The following is a 25,246-nucleotide window of genomic DNA, read 5'->3' as shown; positions in this document are numbered from 1 at the left end:
ATAACCTCATCTGATTCTTATCTTGCTGAACTAAAAGGACTTAATCCCTGCTGGTTAAGTCTAATTCAAACTGTTACCTGAAAACATGAAGAAATGGGTTACAATAAAAGCGGGACGTTTAGAAATTGAAGCGCGTAGCTTAAAAAAACTAAATCTGTCTCGATGCAGATTCTCGGCAACAGCAATTTTCCAAAAGATTACTGGACATGTCTAGCTAATGACTAATCCTCCCTTCGCTCATCCCGCTGAGCTTAGAATCTTAGCAGGACCTGAGGCTGAGTGACCCAGGTCAAGGTTAACTTGAACAACCTGAGGGTGCACTTCTCCATTTACTGTCATCTTGCTCAGCTAATGCTACTTTAATTGTTCCCATCACTGGGTTTTACTGTTGCTTGTCCCACAAATGTCAACAGCAAATTATGATCCTGTTCTTCAGAGTAATTTGGCCGGGTCCTCTCACACATCAATGACAGCGTGAAAGTCCTCTCCTTGATTAGATAGCAGCTGGAGTCGATTTTAGAGAGCAAAAATACTTTTATTTGCTCTACCGGAAAGGGAATGTTTTAGTGGCTTTCGTGTGTATTTTACCTGGAAAGTTGAGAGAGGTGTATGTGTTGAATTATTTTTAAAATATTTTTATCATCTCATCTCTCATCTTCTATACCGCTTTATCCTGTATTCAGGGTCGCGTGGGCCTGGAGCCTATCCCAGGAGGCTTAGGGCATGAGGCAGGGTACACCCTGGACAGGGTGCCAATCCATCGCATGGCACACACACATACACACTACGGGCAATTTGGGAACGCCAATCAACCTAACCTACATGTCTTTGGACTTTGGGAGGAAACTGGAGTACCCGGAAGAAACCACTTATATCTTAGAAGAAACTTATATTTTTATATAAGTTATCTAACGGAAGAAACTTTTTTTCTAATTTTTATATACTTTTTAAATATACTTTTTATATATTTTATATTAATTATGTTCAAATATACTGTACACTATATTCATATCTTAGCTCCAAGATATCTGTCCAAAAGTATATGGCCACCTGACAGTCACACCTTCCACAAAGTCTAGCTACAAATTTCAAAGGCTAAAACTGCATAGAATGTATTTCCCTTCACTGTTATTAAGAGGCCTGAACTTGTTCCAGCATGACAATGCCCTAGTGCACACCGCAAGGTCCGGGAAGGTTGGATTTTAAAGAACTCGAGTGTCCTGCATTCAACCCTACTGAACACTTTTTGGATTAACAGAAACGCATAATGCTAAATGAACGCGAATTCCCACAGTCACGCTCCAAAGTCAAGTGGAAAGCTCTCCCACCAGAGTGAAGTTAATTATTATAGCAAATCCGGAAAGGGATGTTCAACAAACACATACGCCTATAAGAGTCAGGTGTCCACAAACTTTTGGTCCTTTTGTGAGTAAGTGCGAAAATACAGAAAACTCCTACATGCAGTACCTTTATTACTGACAGCGTGTAGGAGCTCAAATGTTTAAGATGTCAAGAGTATAAACAATTTCTAATATCATTATACAAGTTGATAAATTAAAATGTGTCTTATGCGCTAAGTGTTTAATAAATAAGCATCAATGCAGCACCGTTTGAGATCGCGTCTAAATCAGGAGGCGGAAAAAAAAAGAAAAAAAAAGTGAGGGGAAATCTTTCTGCCGCACACGTCCAATTAACTACCAGAGACAACGCAGCATCTGGGAATCTTCACCTCAACAAACCCAGCAATTAACTAATTACATGATGGCTTTGATGCTGCCAGTTTGTCAAGCCAATTACTGGCGTTTCTGCAAGCGTGGGGACTGCGAGTGAAAACGTATGAAGGCCGGCTCAGGTTATCTGCATGGCTGCGGATAAAAAGCACTGATGAGCCTTCAAGGCGTCGACAGGTTTTCGATCACATGCTGACGCTGCGTGTGGGCAGCTGCCTCAGAAAGGCAGGCGGGAGAGGCCGAGTCGGAGTTTTCCAGCACGCCAACCGCTCTTCTTCTAATGTGTGTTATGACTCGAACATAACCTGAATCCACCAGGCGCTTTCATGAAGAAGCCCCCGGTCGAACACAAAGCTGGCGTTTGTCATTCCTCATCCCACCCTCACTCCCGAAACGAGAAAGGAGGATTCTTTATTTCTACCTGTGGTCTGAGTGTACTGCAGAACGCCTTTCTGTCACACGATATCCGCACACAACACGCCCAGCTGCTTCAGCACGCTCTGATGAAAGCTACAATTATAGCAGCAAGGCCTGACGGCCCCGCAGCACCGCGAGGCCATTCCGCTCTCTCATTTGTAATTACAGACGCCCGGCGGCCAGGTGACGAGTCAGCGCTGAAAACATCTCACTCATCTACCTGTAGCCAACGTGAGAACTCACACAAAGTCAGTTACGCGAGTTTTTCCTTTCTAATTATGAGCTTCCAGATATGCGGGGAATCTGCTTTTAGAAGACTGTTTTGTCAGAGAGTGAGGTGAGGAGGGCATGTGTGTGTGTGTGTGTGTGTGCGTGGCTCGGGGCTGATTTGGAAAGCTTTTCAGTGTTGGGTGATTTCGACATTCCCGCAAACACACACACACGCACAAAGAGCCTTTGTGCTCAGGAGCAAAACCAAAACAATCTCATCAGCATAATTACCTCCCTTCTGCTCCTACTTTGAGCTCACGCCGGAAGGTTGAAACACGGCACAGTGCCATCACACATATCAAAGCGCAGAGTTATCCACTTAGAGATGTTAAAAAAAGGCTCTCGAAGCACTAAAATAATAATAATAATAAAAAAAAAACATCTCCAGGTGAAGTTGGAAGAGGGATTAGGGACAGGTGAATGGCATTCTTTACTGTTACAATTAAGTCAATATTAGATTTGTGTTGCTTTGAAAAAGAATTACCAGAGCTCATATCACTGACAATTATTTTCCTCTAGTTCTTTGTACTAAATGTACATCATGTAGGTCAAGCTTGAATGAAATATCGGTTTAAGGGAAAAACAGATCGACAGCCTGCTCGTACGCCTTTTCAATACGTGACTAAACAAAAGTGACAACGAGCTCATGAGAGCACATAAACACCGTTGTGATTGTGATTTATGGCTACAAGTAGCTCAAAAATAAAAGAACTATTTGCAACCTAATTATCATCCATCATTTCCCCGTCAAGTAATACACATAACACCCTCGAACCAAAAACTAGCTGCAACAGAAATGTTTTTTTTTTTCACCAATACTTAGTGAGCAACCTGATATAGATCTCGCCTAAAGGCAGCGCATGGAGCAAGTGAACAGGTGACAAGACACTAACCTTTCCACCATCACCCTGTCATTAACGGCTTAAATGAGACATACAAGATTTTAATCTGAACAGGACGCCCTGTATGCTCTGAGGTATGCATCAACTTTGGGGGGGAAAAAAAAGAAAAAAGAAAAAAGAAAAAAAAAAAACCCTCGACTTTCAAACAATAAAGAAGTATGCTATTACTAAGGGTTTTCATTAATGTGCGAGCACTCATCTATGATCATGCATCAACTGCCAAGAATTCCCCTCTTATCTCCTCCCATTGTGCTTCACTTGACTGCTTTCCTCCCTGCCTGACACGTCAACACTTCTGCTGCGCCCTGATTGATTATTTGAGCAGACTCAGGACCTGCTCTACACTTTTACAGCCCTGCAGTTCTAATCTGGAACTCATCACCCACCGTACGCCGCCACCTTGATGAGGAAGGCCTGAAGGCCAGAGGAGATCATCTCACTGAGCAGATCAGCCTGCTCGCGGCGCCACAAATACGCCAGAGGCTGGAGCTGCAACCTGGAGCACCTGCGTCACGACAGAAACAGAGATAGAAAGAGAAAAAAAATAAAAAAATAAAAAAACAACAGGGAGACAAACAGGAGAAGAAAAAAAACAAAACAAAGAATCATCAGTGGAGACAGGACGGCGGAGACAGAAAAGTGAGATGTACTCGGGGAGGAACCTACGACAAACTAAACTACTTCAAAGGCGCTTAGCTCTTTTTCTTCACCCGGGCAGCGCGCCACTGCCGTGCTCATGTAGCACATGCATGGACGCCCCTTGAATGGCAGCGAGGCCTGAGTGAGAGTTAAGAGTGCAATTAGAAGAACACAGCCGCCCTCATGGCGTCTTTCCTCTGAGGAATGGAGACAGGTTAGGTAACCTGAGCTCACAGCTACAGAGCTGTCTGTTTACCCTGAGGAAGTAAGCGCAGAAACAATGGCTGACTGACAGAACTATGAGCTGATACAAAGAGAGAGAGAAAGAGAAAGAGAGAGAGAGAGAGAGATAGAGAGAGAGTAGTGACAGGTCTTGCTGTGACAAAGTCTAAGGTAAAGCTAGAAGAAATGTATGTCGACACTGATTATTCACAAGTACTGATCTCTCATCAGATTTCACGCGCAGACTCGTTTGCTTACATCACTAACGCGAGTACACATGATGCTGCAGGTTCGCGAGCGAAAAAGGATGAAATCGGATGCGGTTTACTTACACGTTCTCCACCCGGACTCTCTGGTAGTCAGACAGAATGGCTCCTACTGATACAGCTTCAACACCCTCCTTTTCCTGAGCAACAAACACACATAAGAAAAACACTACATTTACTTTCACATCTACGGTATTTGGCAGATACTCGTATCCAGAGAGACCGACAGAAGTGCTTGTCATCTACCTGGAAGACATTTCATCACTGAACACTGCTAGAATTATCTGAATACCGGTCACATGGTTTACAATTAGTCACTTAGAATGCTTATAATGATATATAATTTTTCCAACTACACTTATTTTTCTCATGGTACAAAAATCGGTCTGAATTAACATTTAAAAGTATAACTTATAGTGTCCTTTTCATTTTTTTGTAGTGTGCAACAAGACAATAATTACAAGGGGTAAGACCCAGTAAACTGGCGGTGAATAGAATTAACTACTTTTTGAGAAATTTGTAATATATAGTAGAGTCAGTATTAGGAAATAAGTACAGGATGTTTTTCCTTTGTTATTTTTGATAACCTGTAAAAACTAAATGTCTTCTTGTGATCAATTCATTTTCTTTTCTCGCGGTATAATGTATTTAAAAAGCAGGAGATTTTGTATTTAATAATAACCAATAATCCTACAAATAATCCAATAATAATCCTACAAAACATTAAAGATAGGCTAAAATTCTTTGCTTAAGAAGGCAAGATATTTTCATTAAGCAAAAAAAAAATGTAGCACTACCACTATTGCTTTAGAATATTTTAATGCATAAACATTATATTTGTTAAGTGAAATATAATATTACAGTTAATATTACACTTTAATACTAGCGTCTTGACGTCTTTCGACTCTGATAATGCTACGGGAATTCATGGACGCTACACACTGGAATGGTTTGTCAATCCCGAAAGCAGGAAGTAGGACATCAAAAGCAGACAGTAGCAATAGAGGTAAAGCAATATTTACTCTCTTTCCTTTGCACAATGATACCCAGTTTTAAACCAGAGATAACACCGCTCAATAGCAGGTCTCTTCCTCTGTCAGATAGACCGTGGGATGTTTACACATGGAAGGGGTAGTGGGGTTTTCCTGACTCTGTTCACGTCCCCTGCAGGGTGGGGAGACTCGGGCTACGTCCTGTCCTCTCAAAGCTGCCGTGCTCTTATCAACAGCCTCAATGAACCACTGACCCTGGCAAACAGAAAACAAAAATAAAACCCGCCCTCTGCCCTGGTCCCACTAAACACCCTTAATACGAGGAGCTTTCTGTGACCGTCTTCCCAGAATGCCTGCGTACTGACTGTGACAGACAGCACAACAGCTCTCTGCTCCTGTAAACAGCTGGAGCTTAGAGGATTTAAGCCTTCAAGCCAGCAGCAGCTCTGCACCACGCATTCATATAGAAGACTAGACTCGGTGCAAGTGCGCAATTAACATTTCCACAATGATTAAACGCTTTATTCGAGCAGGACCATAAATTCTCAGCCACCGCGCACTCCGGCGGGACGATGAGATTTCCACAGAGCGCCGAGACGAGTTCATTTTCAGCTGCAAAAAGAATTCAGCATACAGGAACACAGAGGCACACGCACACTCGCGCGCACACAAACACACACCACCCCGCAGCTTCATTAGGACATTACATGTGCTGTAATTAGAATGGGGGGCAGCCCCACATGCGGGGATGCACAAGTTGGCAGTAAATTACCTTGTAGCCATTATCAATTTCCCAGGCTACTGGTGCTTAAGATAACCCTCCCCTCTCCCTGTGGTCCTTCCTGCAATTTTTCTCTGCCTGATAAACATGCTGATTTAAAAAGAGCAACGTGTAAACCTTTGATACTTTTTTAAATGAAATCCATGCCCTGCCTGTGGCTGACGCTGCCTTCCAGACAAACAGGCCAGCTAATCAGATAAGGAAATTTATATGTGCACGTGTGTGTGTGTGTTTGTGTGTGTGTGTATGTCACCAACATGGAGACATTACAGCCTCAGGCCTGGCTACAACACAGCAACTCAGACAAGTGAAAGCATGGTGACATCTGAGATCCTCTCGTTACACACACACACACACACACACACACACACACACACACTGTTAGAAAATTATTAAGCATTATTTTAAGCCTTAAAAAAAAAAGTATTATATCACTAATAATGTTACAAAAGAATGAGTTTTAATACATTTTAGAATTATTAGCAGATTATTTTCATATATATATGTTAATATAATACAGTTTATTATTTCATATTAATAGGAGACTTTACACAGTAAAATAAATAATATAGTTTCTTATAGTACTCAGTGTAATATACAAAGGCCACTTCTGGGTTAAAGATTAAATTTGGGCTGAAGCATACTGTAACCATACTGTAATGTCTTCTAGTGGGAAAGTACCAATTATTTATTTTGGGCTCAGGATGGATGGAAATTTACCATTTTTAACCAAAAAGCACTCATTTTTATTCCCTTCCTGTACACATTTACATAGCTGGAATGATGAAACCATACTGTATACTGGCAGAAAGTCAAAAGTGATTAAAACGCAAAAGAATTTTCCCACCAAGACAAAAAAAAAAAAGCTCTATTGGCTTGAGGACAACGTCTTGTTAAGGACTAGCAATCACGACAGCCATTAACACATAGTGAGTTCACAGATAGTCACTAATCCCTGAATATGACCAGAAACGGAACATGGCTTGATAACAATAGCACTTATCTTTACACTTTTATAACGCTCTCTCACCAATTTCTTTCCACTCTCGTGTGCGGGAGACCTAGACCATTTATAAACAAACGAGAGTATGATGGAGCTCGAGCAAGAGGTTATTTTTGGAGGCTGCTTTGTTTTCATCCCGTCCGAAATCATTGCTGCGAGACTGACAGGAATGAAGGAGGCTAGGGTTACTTATTTTACCAGAACAGTGCACAATCTCAGCCTCTTAAATTTCACAAATTTTACACATACTTTCTCATCCTTTATGAAGGATTCGCCATGCACGAGCATAAATTACCCTGGATTGATATTGCAAAAGTGTTCTCTGTATTCGCAGCACTGTTCGAACATAAACCTTGATTTCCTACAGTTGAAATCTCTATCGACCTATTTTATTTTTGACAGTAAGTTCTACAAGAAAAGGAAAGAGAGAGAGAGAAAAAAAAAAATATATATATATATATATATATATATATATATATATATATATATATATATATATATATATATATATGATGTCTGACTCCTGAGAGCTATTACAGCGTCTAATCATAGTGTTTAAATTTAGTTCTGGCCAATATGTCTTTTCTTTTCCATCGTCCCTATATTACCAAAGCTACTCCGTAATGAAAGTGACAGGAACTAGCACTCTGAAGCAAGCCATCCTTTAATCTTTCGTCCTCTTTCGTCTCGGGCTCATTTTTCAAGCTTTGGGCAGGAGAAGCAGAAATGAAGCATTGCAGTTGGGAGCAGCGGAGCTCCGAGGCCCAGAGCCCTGTCAATGAAGCTCCTTAGCCCCTAACACTCATTAACACGACTCGCTAATTGTCAAATTCATTAAATCAAAGCCCCAAACGTCTTTCATAAAAATGAACGCACTGAGCTGGATGATAAAGATGTTAAGTGATTAAAGCTTGCACGTGTTCCAAAAAGAGAAATAATTACCCAAAGCAATGAGGGAAACGTGACAATTTACACACAGGCCAATTTGTTGCGAAGGATTTATAGGCTACACAAGCCAACTTGGGAGCAACACAGTTTTACACAGACTTGTTAATCGAAAATTATTCACGTAATAAAACGAGTATTTTGAACAGTCTTCAAATCACGACTCTTTATCACACCTATTTAGCCGACTGAGAAATAAATCATGTTAAAAGCATTTTACAATGTTCAATAACAGAAAACAGGATTTTTATGCACACTGTACATAATGAATATGTAAATTAAATAGTTAATGTAAACTCAATTACACTCAAATGAATGATGGCACTATGGCATGCAAGTCAACATTTCAAATCTAAGAATGGGGGAACTTAATGATGTAACACACTACAGTCAATAAACACTGATATCTAATGTCAGCCATTTAGATAATGTTATCTATAGACTGGACAAATTACATGATTTACATTATCCTATATTTGGAATATGTGACAGTCTCCAAGTAGAGATGGCGGAAAAGGATTCAGTTACATATCGCAGTTATTTTGTGTGGCAACTCATTTATAGCCCCCTGACTCCAAATTATTATTAGTACAGTAGTTGTATTTTTTTTATATATATATGATTGCTGTTCCTCTACAGGTCTGCAGGTGGTGCACTCTCAACTATTCACAACAGCCTGTGTAGTAAGGGCAAATGTTGAAGGCTACCAAAATATGCTTAAATCCCATTGAATAGTTGATATTGATATGTGCCTTATGTTTATGCTCTGTAAAGTCTTCATAATCTAAGGAGCTGTTAATCCGTGATTTTTGAGGCTTGTAACTCTAAATGAACTTCTTCTCTTTTTGGTAGGTAGGTTTTGGTCTTGCTTTCCTGAGATGTTCTTCATGAGCGCCAGTTTCATCATTGGGTTTTGCAAATGCACTTAACAATACTGTTCTTGCCAGACCTGTTCCAAATCACTAAACAAAAAACACTGATTTAGAAGGTGTGTCCAAACGTTTTCTTTTGCGAGTAGAACCGTAGGGCTTAAGATTAAATTTATATGCACCATACTGTATCACAAGATAAACCAAAGAGATTTCAATTATGGTTGGACTGAAAAAGGGTGACCTTTTAATGTCCTACCTCAAGACCATCCTAATTATTCTCAAACTCAGACTTCAAACTGTGTATTTGGGTTTTAGGATACATCAGGTTGAACAAATGTTATTATTACTTTTATGAAGTGTAAATTTTATCACTATCATATTGTCGCAAAAAATGTTGATCTCTCGAAATAAGCAAATTACTATTATTTTTTGGTCATAAAAACAACCAAAAACAACAATAAAAGCACCTGATTTTGTGTATCCGTGTTATTTCTTTGCCTATATATTACCTATTTCCATTTTTTTTTTTTTTTGCTGAGTCATGTTTGGGTAGTTGGTTAAAATGAACTAAAATTCAGTTCATCATATTGTCTATTTTCTGATGGAAAAATTATGTGCCACTCTATACTGCACAATCCTGAGCCATATATATATTTATTAAAAAAAAAAAAAAGCACAAAAAACATGGCTAAATGCTATGAGGGCTTTATCTACTAAGGACTACTAAATAGAGAGAAACTTTTTCAACACAATGCACCATGTATCAATCTGGAGACAAATGGATTTATTTATTAACTGATTTGTAGGAAATTTGGTATTCATGTAAGTCTTGTAAATTTTGAATAACATTTGTATCTGACTTAAGCTTCTAAGTGAGTAAATCTACACATACAATGAATTATTATAAACCTCTGTTGTTCGACTTTAAATTATGCAATAAGTTGCAAAAAACTTCTACAGTAACATACCTTTAAAACCATTAACATTATAACCACTCAGGTTTTAGGTTCCCCTTCTGCCACTGGGCTCTGGCCCCTCGGCATGTGGCTGCACAAGACCTCTGGGGTGTGTGCTGTGGTGTCTGGCACCAGGACATTAGGCAGATCCTTTGGGTGCCGTGGGTTGTGGGACGGGCCCTCTGTGGATCGAACTTGTTTGTCCGGTTTATCCCAGTTTGAAGGCAAGGTCAGCGGCCTTGGGCTCTTTGTCTGCTAAACCCCATACATGGCAAGCTGTGATGCACTGTGTAATCGATACCTTTACATCATGACAAGCATTGACGTTTTTCACAAGTTCATGCTGCACTTGCTTTTCTGTTAAAAGGGGTTGTGCAGGCTGGCCTTTGGTCTGTGTGTGTGTAAATGGGCATTGGGTTCCCATAATCCTTTCACCAGTTTACTGGTATATAATTGATATATATATATAATTGATAATCAGTGTTATACCATTCAACTGGCAGTGGGGTTAATGTTACAGCTGATTTATGTATACAGACTATACAGTCAGGTTTAAAATGCTTTAAAATTAAAATTTTAAAGAGCCCAATAATTTTATATGAAATGCATTAAATACAAAAAAAAAACATCTGTAAGTCAAGTAGAAATTTGCACTTTTGTAAACGCATATGTACAATTTTACAAATCCGTTGATCAATCCAAAATAATGATGAACATTAATAACATAAGAAATGGTAATTATTTTCATATTTTTATTTGACATGTGAAAAATAATAATTAGGTCAGCTAAGTCATTTAACTCCCCACACTATTATCATTTTTTAATTATCAGTAGGCCTTCCCCTAACTTTTGTAAATAGATGACATCATAGCTAATTCAGTGTAGTTAAAGATTAGATTGTCGCTTCATAAAACAAAATCGTATCGCGTGGAAAGCTGGAGATTCATGTGTACACTCAGACAGGCTTAAGCTCCACACAGCATTGTGTTAATGCTGTTACACACACACACACACATACACACACATACACACACATACTGCCCCTTTCACTGAGCATGACTAGGCAGGAAGAAGCAGGAAATTAATTAAGTGCCTTGAATGACAGTTTGCTCAAGGGCACATAAGACCATCATACTCTGACTGTGCCGCTCTCGTACTTACACACACACACTTTAGCCCCACCCTCTTCTGTATCCAATGCATCCATCAATGAATGAGCAGACAAGACATGGTTTTAATGGGTCCTTCCATTATATCAGCTCTGGCCGTGTCTGTAATGGGATTGGACACACACACACACACACACACACACACACACACTGGATAGAAGGACCTCTGTGATAATACATGTAAGGTCAAACAAATTGTGTTTCATAAAATTTCCAAACACCTTCAGGGCCTGACATATACACACACACACACACACACACACACACACACACACACACACACACACACACACACACACACACACACAGACACACACACAATCCAGTACTGCTGTCTAAGATATACAGAGAGGCTTTGTTGAATGCATGTGGACCCTCTTGTTTTTTTCCTTTTTTTTCCAGCTGCCTTTTACATAACAGGACAGAATCATCCCATGACAAGGTGACACACGACAGCACAGACAAAATAAGCTGAGAACCATGGATCAGTGTTCAGGGTCAAACACCAACAACGGATGAAACTCAGTAAAGATTTTTTTTTTTTCAGTTAAAAAGTTATGTACTGGTCTACCCCAGGCTGTATTAAACCAAGTGTGTGACAAACAAGGTCGAAGTTCAAGACTTTCACCACAAAGTTTACAATAATACCTTCAAACTTGTGATCACTAAGTAAGCGTGCACTCGTTATGTAAGCACCTAATAAATTAGTAAAGTACCCTTGAAATTCTGTGGATCCCTGGTGCTGCTGCTGCTCGTCTAGCTCAATAAGCAGTTATTTAAAATGACACTGAACGAGTTTTCTGGCCTGCAGGAAAGCCATGTGTGCCGGTACTTTAATATGAGTGAGAATAGGCACAATGTCGATACAAGTGCAAACTCGGTTGGGGGATATTAAAGTGAGCCTGCCACGTTTGTACAATATAATTTTCTCAATTTCAAATGCTTTTAATTGGGTGTATATTGCACAGTGCAGGTTTTAACCTCTAATAACTGTGCATTACAGTCAAGTCCAGTAGAAATGTCTCTGTTTTGCTTTTAAATGAATTCAATAAAAAATCTTTCACAACAAGCAGATTATCACCTGCAACTTAAATATCCCATATATTACTATTTTCCTTCATAGCATTAGTCCCCAAAGTGTGTCTGTTAAAGCGCTAGGTGAAATAGCTCTCAAAAATAGCTCTCAAATAACTTTTTTTCATTCCTCAAACTCTCATTGTTTCAGGATCTACAGTATGTAAATGATTTACAGTGAGTGAGTGAGGAGGGGCTTGTCCTATATTTGGTCACAACAGTGGAAAAATCTAATTGGCTTGTTGAAGCTCTGATGTTAAAATAGGCGATGATATGTTTTCTTACACTTTTTAATTTGTGATCCATCATATTCAGTCAGGCAATAAGTCACACAAGTTAGTTTTGCACTAAGGCCAATAGGTGTGCAATAGGAGAAAGGAATAAATTGTTTTCTGTAAAAATTAGTGGATAATTACTGATCTTTCAATGGAAGTCGAAAAAGGTTTAATCATAAGCATTTTTTAGAGCACTTTAATATGGATCACAATGAATTGTGATAGAAAAGAATGCATTTTACCCACTTAAAACATGCTGGTAAACTTACTTTTAGGAGTAGCAGGGAAATTCTGGTGTCGAAATGAAGCAGAGGGTTTCCTCATTCTTACAACGTCACATAATTCTAATTTAAATACTCCAAAAATAGTATTTTTAAGGCGCTCCTCATAAACGAACTCACACTGGCCATACAGTATCTCAGCAACCGCACATGATAAAGTGATAAACTTGATATCAAAATTTAGCTTATTGAATCAGGAATCTGACAAAGTCAGAGACACAAATCACCTAAAATGTGACTTAATACCTGATTTGCTGTTATAGACCTGTCTTTTTCTTATTTATTATTTTTTAAATAATTTTACAAAAATTTAATTTTCTTAGTACTGAATCCTTTTACATTAATGACTGCGTCTACTTGAGCTGGCACAGGCAGTACAAGTTTGTGTAAAACCTGATGATCCATGTTAGCACTGATCCATTAGAATGAACACATGCTTTACTCAAATTCCTCGAGAAAAATCTGACCTTTTCTACAAATGTTAACTACATCTTTATTGCCTTAAATGTAAATATTCAAGAAAGAAATACTGCAGAATCTTAAACACGGAATAGACAAGAAATGTAACATTTCTTGTTTTTTATTTGAACTATAAAACTCACTGTGGTTAAGACTTTTAAATCCCACTCCTGTATAAGAAACCAAAAAAATAAGAGAAAAAAAAAAAATCGACATGACAAATTGAAAAAGTACATATTGATCTAGAAATGTTAACAGTAGGCATTTAGATAGATATACAGATACTATAGTCCTTATAGTAGCACAAGGATAAGGTAGTGCTTTATTAATCCCAAAGGAAAATTGTAAAATAATTGTTTAAAAAAAAATTATTACGTGTGTGTGCAAATAAAAATAATTGGAAAACATTTAAATTTTTAATATTTATTTATTCATATTTAAATAACTGATTTATTTTCACCTTTTGTGGTACACCACTTCGTTTATGGCTGTATAAAATGATTTAAAAGGGCAAAACATTAAAATCCTATATTTTATTGTTAAGATTTAGTCACTTAGTCTAAAAAAAGATTAAGTACACTATGCATTACATAGATACTACATGATATTATTTAATAATGAATATTAGTAAGATTATAATTAATATACATTAATCAACAGCCGATAATTATTTTTTGCTTTTTCTCTAGATATTCCACAGATGGGTTTATTTCTAAATAGTAATTTTGTCCTTTCCTACATAAGGATGAGCTTTTCTTGGTGAAAAGTAAGAAGAAGAAGGAAAAAAAGAGACGTCCATTTCTCTGTATGTGTTTCCCACTGAGGCGCACATCTCTGCCTGAGAAGTCAGTATCACACACGCCAGGCAGGTTCTGTGTGTTATGGAATGTGATATATATACCATTGACTTACACTGACCATTGTGTTCTAGCCATAACAGTTTACTTTGTGGTCGGACAAGCCACAAAACAATGATGACCTCTCTGAAAAAGTTACAGCACTGTGGGAGTAACATAGGGACCTTTCAACACCTTACATTGCAGAAAACTGTTTCTTTCCTCCTTCTTTTCTTTCCTTTTTTTTTTTTAAGAAATGAAGACCCGTGGGCTGAGTGGTATGAGGACTCCTAGCCTGCAGTGCACACATGAGGCTAGCCGTGATTCATTTACACTGACAAGAGCCGTTTTCACAGATAGGCTCGCGCATAAATATGCCATGCCGCACAGCTGGAAAATGTAGAAATTCATCAGGGTTAAAAAGCTGAGAGATTAACGTTTCATGAGTTTCCTCTTAAATATATATTATTACGTAAACACATGGTAGACGTGAGGTGGGTTAAACCTGCGCATGGCCAAAACAAGCACAAAGCAAGGGTTTCACCGTGCTCTCGTTGCCGGAAAGAAATATTTCCATACTCACAGGCATGGAAAAGTGTGAGCTGAGGGAACAGAGTCATATAGCAACAAATCCTTTCATAGTTCAGGGAGTGAGAAGAAGAGGTTATCCGGCCTCGCAATGCTGCTTCTCTATTAAATGTTAACGGTTGCTAGATAACATCTCCTCAGAAAGAAGAAAACAATCACCCCCGTGTCCTAACACGACTTATACCGGAGACATAAACAAGTAAGAACTGGCATGTATCCTTCTTGTACTTCTTACATAGGATGAATATGAAAATGAATCCATCTCTGTCTGAACACTCACCACAACAATACTGCTTAACTTTGGTCTGGCCAAATGTTTTTCTGATTAACACTCATCACTCATTGCAACGAAGGAAGAAAAAAAACACAAAGCACAAAGATTCATCTTCAGAATCCCTGTCAACGGCTCTGCCGGCTCAGAAGTCTTCCTCCCCCCCTTCTCCTCTTAAGCAGACAGAAAAAAGCAAGGCCTTAGGTTTGACACACTGTCCAGACTCCAGACTATGTTTTTGTAAGGCTGCTTATGGCTTCAGCAGCAGGAGGTGTAGGGTCTGCCACAAATATTTCTCCCAGGGAATGCTTTCCAAAACAAAACACTGAAAGTCATCAGTGGGTTTTTTTTTTTTTTTTTTTGGTGGGAGCTGATTGAGAGCTATCGCTCACACACCATGCGAGAAGAAAAGAGCAGATTGAGCCAGGAACCAATGAAGGAAGCGAATGGCTTTGTGATCTGAAGCGCTCGGAGCTCCACAGCCTCTTTATTTCTGCCTTACTGAAACTATGTTGTTGTTGGATGGGCTCCAGGTCTGAGCATTTTATTGGTAAGCCCACATTCCCGCAAAGTGCACTGGCTGCTCCTACAACACACACTCAAACTTGTTTATCTCTATTTAATAATTACACAACGACTTGAATTATTATTTTTTTTTCCGAAGCTAAGGGAGCCTCTCAGGGCAATTTCTATTAACTGAAATTTCAACATTTCAGAAGGTATTTCAGCTTACTTATCCCGACTTACACATTTCCCCTCGCATATTGATTGGAGTGTATCAGCCTGAAAGCTGCAGTGGCTCAATCACAATCTCATTCCTTCACCTTAATGGTGGAGGGAAGAAAAGTGTCTAAGCCTGGGTTACAGAGATCTGATGCAAATAACTCCGAGCTATGTTTACAACTCATCTTAATAGCCAGGCGCAATTGATAAAAAGGGCAAAAAAAGCAGACTCTATTTCAACAATGTTCAAGCGGCGTTGGCTGCTCGAGCCTTCGGCAAACCGAGATAAGGCCTATCTCTCTCCATCATCACTAAACAAGATTGAGCAGAAAAATACAAATTACAAAGGCTTTAGGCAAAGCTCTTTATCTACTGTTTGGGAGAGTTTGATCATGGCTGAGGAAATGGCTCTGTGTGTCGAACAGATCCTGTCCCACCACTTCCACTTGGGCATGAAACAATGCGAGTGGCTACTATCTGAGCCACGCCACTATCCTTCCGCATGTGGAAAACAAGCAGAAACCTCACCCAGTCTTAACACTAGAGAAACAGCTCTGTCTGTCCAAACGTGATTAATTCAGAAAGCAACACAGGAGCAGGAGTTGATTTGGTATAAAAATGTATAGTATGTAAGAATTTGGGTTTTGCTCTCATTCACATGCTGTATGATGAACGCATATGTATTAAATCTTTTTGATCAACTAATGGACTGATAAATAGTCATTTTTGCATCAGTGCATCCTCCTTAACAGCTTTAAAGAAACCCTTTTTTTTTCGTTTTGAGTTCAGCACCATTTTAACAATAATGTGACAGTAATCACAAAGAGTTTTAATTCAGATTTTTTTTTCCACACTAGAGTTCAGCACATGGGACACCTCGGTGCAGGCGTACAATCGATCAGCGTGGCTCAGCAGCTCGCTGGCCCGCGGCCTCACAGCGGGAGAGCTCAGCCAGCGCCAGCCTTCTGAAGGCTCTGGATAAAAGTTAGCCCCTAGCGCCGAGGCTCAGACACGAACAGACGAGGAAAAAGAGGAAAAACAAACGCGTGTTTTTGGGCCGGCCTGATGGACCCTGCTCTCGAGAGGCCCCGTGCTCGTCTGATGATGTCGATAATGGAGGCCGCTCGGGCCCAGGAGTGCACTTAAACACCAGGATTAGCTCAGCCAAAACGCCTGTGTTTTTAATACATGCCGACGGAAGGAAGTGTTCGGCTACAAAGCGACGGAGCGCTACTCTTCTGTGGCTTTTCATGACAGGTCAGACGGTGGAGGAGGAAGAAGAGGGGGAAAAAAAGAGACAGGTACATCCTGGTTCTGGAAATCAACTACCAAAATAACCATCCTTTTTTCTAAAAAAGAAATATGGGATATGAATTTTTCTGTCTATTAGTATGAGTTTAAATCAGATTTATAGAACTACAAAAAATACAGTCCAAGTCATGAATTAAAGTTTTACATACAAGAAGGCCAGAATGCTAAACCACATTTCTACCACAGAGTTCCAGTAACCTTTTTGATAATGAAATAACTTAAAATACTGGAGCTGACACGCAGTAAGTTTCACTATTTTTTCTTAACCTAACAACATCGTGTATGGTCTTGTGGTTTTATGAACATACAAAAATAGATTTTTTCCCCTAACGTTTTATTGCCAAACCACAAAAAATGCTATTATATATCATTAATATGCCTGTAGTTTATTCCAGCATATTATTTCCAACTTTGCTTGAATCCAGGGATGTGCAAGAAGGTGATATTTTCAACTTCAATAAAGTCATCTAAGAACTTCTATCACCAATATGTGATATACCGAAGCGAACATTATTTGACCAAGCACCTTTGGCTTGACCTTTGACATACAGATATACACAAAAGCATGAAAACATGCTCATATACAGAATTGTAATATTTCGAAGATCCTTAATATGAAGTGGCACTGCAGCCAGATGTGACTGATCATAATCATTAGGGTGAGCATTTTTGATTTTTTTTTTATCAACTTTATCATTTAAAGTTATTACCGTATAAAAATGACTGCTTCTCAAACTCAAACAGATATATGGAATTAAAAATAATTAGGAAATGTAGGGAAAAAATATCTCCTTTTATTTCTGTCTTACGTTAAGAGAATTTTTAATCCTTTCACGAGGATCACGAGGCACAGCCGACTTTTAATTCGGCCGCTGATTTATTAGACACGCACTTGAAGGAAAGAGTACATCAATCTCGGGCGTATCCCCGCAATCAGCACGCATATAAAGAAATGAAAGATCTCTTCGTTGACAAAACTGTTATCTCTCTATCTAAAAGCTGGGTTCAGAGATCAGGCTCGTCAGTGCATGGCCCGGCTGCGTCGTGTCTCTCAGATTACACACATCAAAAACCCAAGGCACCAAGAGGAGGAGGGATGAGAGCAAGGCCACATTGTCACCACACGATTAACATCACTGTTGAAAAAGATGCTCCCCCATATACCCCCCCACCTCCATTAACAATACTGCCAAAGAAAATGATACCTTCTTTTGATTTCTGAAAAGGCCAACCAATTTTTTTTTCTGTTTTTTTTTTTTTTTAAAGGAGCAACGCTGCATGAAGTGTGAGTCTGACGCAGCTATAGGTGGCACTGTTGCATCACAGTTCACACAAGTTCTCCTCACACACTTCACCGATTATAAAAAAAAAAGCAAAAGGGTCTTTCAGTACACCACCTAAAAATATTCTTTCATCTATGTTCAAGTGTCATTTCCCCAAAAGATTTTAATAACATCTAATTATTTCAAACTGCTAGGATGGATCTTTCAAAATATCACACTTCCCAAACAGAACACATTTTTTTGATGCTAAAACTGCGCTTTTTCCTGTGAGAGTAATTCAACAGTTAATTATCGTAGAGGCTTTTTTTTTTCATTCCCTCCGCCACAAATCAAACTCGAGTGAACGCTGAGTGGAAAACATCTCGAAAAGCAGCGCACAGGGAACCATCGTGCGAGCAAACTCGCTGATGTTAAATGAGCGTATATAAAACTTAAGAAGTAACTCATTTGTACATGGAGAAAAAAAAAATTATATAACCTATTTTTTTGTAGTTAACCAACAGTCTAATTTCAGGATAATATTATAAAATTAACTCAAACTTTTTTAACAGGAAGGCGTAAATCAAGGATTGGGTTTTAAAGAGAAAGTAAGAGAAAATGTTCCACCTCGGAACTGATATGACTCACAATGATAAACGCAATAACAGCGATTTCCTATTTTCTTTCCTTCGACTATTTATCTTGAAAGAAAATGCCTAGACAGACCGGGTGAACACAGCGACTCAAACAGTGGTGTGTGTTGTTCCTCTAAACTTAGAGAGGAAATTAGTGTTTATCATATGCATAACTCCACAGATCATCCAAAGTATGGTAAAATTTACAAACATGGCAGACCCAATAGCCCTCAGCGCTTTACAACAACCACAACCACCTTCACTTCACCACCTGTGGGACACCCATTAATGAGATGGGTTAGAAGCAGACAGGAATAACACTACGGTGGCCAGTGTTGCCCAAAATAATGCAGAATTCAGCAAAAACAGCATTGGTGAAGAGCACACACCTTTTGGAGGTTGTTAAAGTAAAAAACCTGCAAGAGGGGGAAAAAAAAGCGTGGCCCTGAGGCAGGTTCATGAGCCCTGCCTTACACACTTTGGTCATGTCCAGTGAGAAACTGACATTGAACGAACATGTTTGCACATAGATGTGGAGAAAAAACATTTCCTCATTCCTGTTTACATCGTGTCAGGCCGTCTATCCCACCACTCCGAAATAACAAGCAGTGTAAGTTTGATGGCGCAGCGTAAGGTGATCTGCTGCGTCCAGGGCAGATATGGAGGCTGTTCACTCTGTCTATCTATGTTTTCTCTGTCTCTCACTCTTATAATCACTTGATATTGTGTATAAGGGTTTCAATGTCTTAGAGTGTATAAAGATTGGACTTTGGAGCAAGGTCATGCTGTCTGATGAGCCTATTCCAGAGCGTTGGGTGCACTTGGGTAAGAAGGGAAGCACATGAAGCGATGCTCTCATAATGCATAGTGGCCACTGTACAATCCTCTGGAGACGGTGTTATGATCTAGGGTTGCTTTAGTTCGTCAGGTCTAGGATCAGCAAGGTGGCAATAAAATAAATCAGTTGATGACCTGCATTTATTGAATGACCAGGTTATCACATCTACTAAATTTTTCTTCCCTGTTGGCACAGGCATATTCCAGGACTCAATTTGTGAAAGAGTGGGTTATACATACACACATTTCACTTTTTTTTCCTCACATTCATTATAATAATACGATATTTTGTTTAAAAAAAAAAAAATTATGGTTTTCAGTTTTGGATCCTGAATTGTGGTAATTATAGATGAGGGAAATATTTATTAAAACCAGACACTATTTGATCATTGACTCATTAAACTCAGATTATGAACGAACTACATTACATGAATGTATACCCCACTGGATATACTGACAAGAATGTAGTTGATATAAAACCACAATCATTACTTTGTCCTAGAGGCAGGTATGCATGTGTTACATCAGTTCATTTGTAACTGCAGTGTGAGAAAAAAATGAACAACTCACTGGAAAGCATATAGTAAACAGATATTTGGATATCTGCAGAAAAAATTTGGATCAATACTCTAAGGAAGGTGAGAAACATTACTAGTGATGGGACATGGATTCATCAATATGAGCGTGAGAGTAAACGGCAGAGTATGAAACGGAAACATCCTCAAACGCGGACCAAGAAAAAGTTCAAAAGTCAAGCATCAGCTGGAAAATTGATGCTTACAGCTTCCTGGGATTATAAAGGACCAGTATTGGAATATTATCAGGAAAAAAAATCAACAATCAGCAGTGCTTGTTACAGTGAGACGCTTATTGAAGAGCTGAAGCCTAAACTTCAGATTAAACGGCATGGAGATCTGGCATGGCGACGCAGCCCACACTGTCGACACTCAGCAAAAACTTCCTTTTGAGGCATTAAAGCATTTCTTTATAGTCCTGATCTTGTTCCATTAGATATTAATTGTTTGGTCCCCAGAAAGCATCCCTACGAGGACAAAGGTTCACTTATGATGAAGAACTGAAGACAGCAGTGCATTCGTGGCTCGCAGCTCAGCCTAAAACATTTTTAATGAGGCAATATGCAAGCTTGTTGAAATAATGGACAAACTGCATTAAAAAGTGAGGAGATTATGTCGAAAAAATTATGCATTTGTGTTTTCAAGATCATTAAAATACAGACAGAGTGCAGGTATTTTTCAGATAGAAGAAAGTACACTATTATTTGTACATTAATACAGAAGCACACATACAGTATGGTATTTTGAAGTAAACAAAAAAGTGTTAAACAACCCAGAATATGTTTTATATTTTAGATAAATTTGATCATCTAAAATGATCAGATGATGAGAAATCTGACTCTCATCAGATTCACGAGATAGTCACCGAGAATGGGTGTTATTTTGCTTTAGACTTTCAGTTGTCTTGTGCAGAGGAAGAGTGTGAGTCAGTAGCCCTATTAGTGCTACGACAGCTCCTGTACAAAAAAAACTGAAAAACTCAATTAAGTAAAGAAAATGGACAGTCCATCATTACTTTAAGAAATGTACGTCAGTCAGTCTGAATAATCTTAAGAACTTTGAATGTATTCCCAAGTGTAGTCGCCACAACGGTCAAATACTATGATGAAGCTGGCTCTCATGGGGGACCGTCCCAGGAAAGGAAGATCAAGAGCTACCTCTGCTGCAGAGGATAAGTTAGAATGACCAACATCAGAAACTGAAGATTTACAGCATTTCAGATTAGACCTAACATTATTGCCTCTCGCAGTTCAAGTGCCAGACATATTTTAAAAAAGGAGATTGTGTGAGTCAGGCTTTCGTTGTCAAATTGAGGCAAAGAAACCATTATTTTGGAAGGACAACAGGAAGAAGAGACTTGTTTGGGGGCCCACTTAACAAGCATGGCAATCGCATCATTTTGAAGCAACATGCCATCCCATCTGGTTTGCACTTAGTGGGTCCATCATTTGTATTGCAACAGGACACTGACCCCAAACACACCTCTAGGTTATGTAAGAGCTATTTGTCCAAGAAGGAGAGTGATGAAGTACTGCATTAAATGACCTGGCCTCCATAATCACTCAATCCAAATCCAACTGAGATGATTCATGACAAAAGAGTGAAGGAAAAGCAGCCAACAAGTACTCAACACTTCTGAGAACTCCATCAAGATTGCGGGAAAAACATTCAAGGTGCCTGCCTTATGATGATGATACTAAAATAATGGCAAGAGTAAACAAAGCTGTCATCAAAGCAAAAAAATTTTTTTTTTCACGAGCAACAAAAGTAAGGTGACATTTGATATAAGAAAGTGAACTAAGCAACAAGTTAAAAGGTCTTGCAGATGACAACATCTGCCTCAATTTCTATTTAAATGTCGAAAAGAGGAAGGTTACTACAAGTTAGTAAATGTTTATCCTATGATGAAACATTTTTATTCTTCGAAGATGACACCACACACATCCACAGAGCACACTGAATGGTTTTACAAGTATAACAATGATGACTTTTGGAGTGATGGCTCTTTGACAATAATCTACACCACTATTATCAAAACACTAATGAGTTGGAACGATTGAGTTGGTTTTGTCCCATCAGCAGCTGAGGTGCTGTGGTGTGCTTGTGGTGGCATGCAGCCTCAGTAACAAACTTTACTGTTACTTTCCTTTAATTACTTCTATTACTTTCCTTTAATTTGTCACTTTTCATTAGGCTTTTCATCACCATGAGGTGCTGCTTTGCCCTGTGGCATCCTCGCTTCACTTTGTAACTATGAAAACTGTTGTGTAAAAGAATTTTCCCTGTTATTTTTGTGCCATGTGTTATTATGTAGATGGCACTGTCATGTATGGATTAACACTGTGGTCTCACACCTCCAGGATCCAGAGTTCGATTTCCGCCTCGGGCCTGTGTGCATGAAGTTTACATGTTCTTCCTGTGCATGTTGGGTTCTCCGGGTACTCCGGTTTCCTCCCACAGCCCAAAGACATGCAGAGCAGGCTAACTGGCATTTCTAAATTCCCTGTAGTGTTTGAGTGCCTATGTGCTCTGCGATGAACTGGCACCCCATCCAGGGTGTACCCTGCCTTGTGCCCCGAGTCCCCTGAGACAAGCTCTAGGCCTCTCGTGACCCTGTACAGGATAAGCGGTACAGAGAATTCTAATTTAAATTTTATTTGTCACATACACAGTCATACACAGTACGATATGCAGTAAAATATCGCATATCGTACGTAGTGAATGAGTGAGCAAGTGATAGTTATTATGTATTTTACACGCTCACATATTTATTTCTTACACATTTATTAAACATATGTTGGTGTTAAGTATTTCGTGTGGTTAAGCACGCCACACCACGTGTGTTTAATATGCACTACTGATGAAAATTATTTTAGCCTAATAATCAGATCAGGTTTTTTCCTGTGCACAGATAGATCTGGATATTAATCTACAACCTATAGAGTTTTACTTAAAGACCAAACATCTTGAAGGTTAAAAGTTAAAAGTCTTGTTTAAGTTTATAATGACATTATTGTGTAAATAATGTATTGTATAACTCCATGCCTCATCAGGTATCTGATGAAGTACCTATCCTCAGGCATTGGTGGCTTAGTGGTAGGTTTCCCACCTGCCATGTGGAAGGCCCGGGTTCAATTCCCACCCTAGCCACTCAATGCAGTGCCTGTCCTAATCCTGGATATAATGCGTCAGAAAGGGCATCTGGCGTAAAAACCTGTGCCAAGTTATTGTGCAGATGAGACGGACCACTGTGGCGGCACCTCGACAGGAGCAGCCCGAAAAACTAACTACAGTACAACATAGGTTTGTAGCTGCTGACATACAAGGAAACCTTTGTGTACTGGTGCATATAGTGGATATAAAAGAACAGTTGCTTGGTGTTCAAAAAGTTAAAAAAAAACAAGCCCTAAAGTCTTAGGAAATAATGTTAGATGACTGTCTAGGTGTTCACTTGTGATGTACTGTATATCTGAAACAGTGAGAAAGTCCCCGGCTTCCCCCCCTCCAAAGCACCTTCACAGGCACTACCTTAACCAGTTTCAGTAGCTGGTACAGGTCTTCCACCTCATCGGCATCATTCGGGCTGTACTCTCTGCCTGTGTCCACACTCGAGCCCTGGATGGTCCTCCTGTACAGGGGCAGATCCATGGCCTCTGCATACAGCTCAATAGCATGATGCCCGACTGTCTGATACATGTAGCTGTCAAGTTCATCTGAGTAACACAGAGTGAAGAGCAAGTTTTACTACAGCTTGCATCAGGAGCAGTTATTCAGGGGCTTCAGATTGATGATCTTACCTGTGTGAGCAGGTCGGAGGTTGGCCAGGGCTACTACAGTGTGTCCTGCAGCAACACACTGCATCATGTTGTAACAGCTGTCTTTGCCACCACTGTGAGGATGAAATTAATACATTTTATTTTATTTGGAACGTGTATGAACGTGTAACTGCTGTGAATTCAATGCTGTGAACATCTTATGAACTTTTTTTCTGAGCTAAAAATGAAGATATTTCTGCTAAAATGACTATGAATACAATGCATGAAAGTCAACAGACAAAGCGGTACCTCATTACCTTATTAGTGCAACAACTTTCATTTTCATGATTCATTAAAGCACACCACAACACTAAAATAACCTTCTCATTAGATGAATCTGTCACTCTGTCAAGTAACGTTACTCCGAAGGCAAACGCCGGCTCACTCAGGCTCAATCCCAAACCACTCACTGCTCCCTACGTAGTTGCCCTACACACTGCTTAAAACTGCGGGTTTTTCGCCCTACATTAGCGCACTACATGTCCAGTAAGAAACCGTTTGAGATTCAACCCAATTTGTAAACACGAGTTTACAACGTGCAAGCACTTTCTTCCGGGAGAAGAGAAGGACCCCTGGCAGAAAGAAAGCTGCCCTTTAAAATGCCTGTTTAAAAAAAAAAAGAAAAACACACACAAAATGATCAGGATGATATTTAAACAGTAGAGTGTAATGGTGATGTGTGACGCTTAATACTTGCTATACATATAAAGTATATACAACGAATATGACCTAATATGAATTAATATAATAAAGATAAGTACATGCAACAAATAACCATTCACCCATCATCCACCCCTCTGTAGTCAAACCAGGGGCCGTGGAGGCTAATAGTGATTAACATTGTATTTATTCCTATTTTTACAACCGTGGTCAACATTCATATGCTCATTCACGCACATGGGCAAGTTGGGAACGGCAATTAGTCAAAATCTGCATGTCTTTGGACTGTGGAAGGAAACAGGAGTCCCCGGAGGAAACCCACCAAGCATGGGGAGAACATGCAAACTCCATGCACACAGACCTGAAGGGGGAATCAAACCTGGACCCTGTTGTTGCTGCTGCTGCTACTATGTCTAAAAATAGTAATAATAATAATGGCAGAACGATGGCGTCTCCTGGGATAGGCTCCAGGTCCCCGC

General features: G+C 39.4%; 1 protein-coding gene across 1 annotated transcript in view; it reads right to left on the bottom strand.

The window, feature by feature from the left end:
- Positions 1 to 24,637, bottom strand: part of dph6 (diphthamine biosynthesis 6) — a 71,905-nt gene extending 47,268 nt beyond the window's left edge. The window contains exons 1-5 of the mRNA XM_053509821.1: positions 24,365 to 24,637; positions 24,090 to 24,181; positions 23,821 to 24,005; positions 4,513 to 4,586; positions 3,706 to 3,824 (exon numbers count right to left, since the gene is read on the bottom strand). Of these exons, the coding sequence (XP_053365796.1) occupies positions 3,706 to 3,824; positions 4,513 to 4,586; positions 23,821 to 24,005; positions 24,090 to 24,181; positions 24,365 to 24,393 (499 nt within the window). The 5' untranslated portion in view covers positions 24,394 to 24,637. The remainder of the gene's footprint in view (positions 1 to 3,705; positions 3,825 to 4,512; positions 4,587 to 23,820; positions 24,006 to 24,089; positions 24,182 to 24,364) is intronic.
- Between the last annotated feature and the right edge of the window lie 609 nt (positions 24,638 to 25,246).

Source organism: Clarias gariepinus, chromosome 13 (genome assembly GCF_024256425.1).
Source record: "Clarias gariepinus isolate MV-2021 ecotype Netherlands chromosome 13, CGAR_prim_01v2, whole genome shotgun sequence".
Lineage (NCBI taxonomy): Eukaryota > Metazoa > Chordata > Actinopteri > Siluriformes > Clariidae > Clarias > Clarias gariepinus.
The sequence above is the reverse complement of the archived record's forward strand: the minus strand, read 5'-3'. Positions and strand labels throughout refer to the sequence as shown.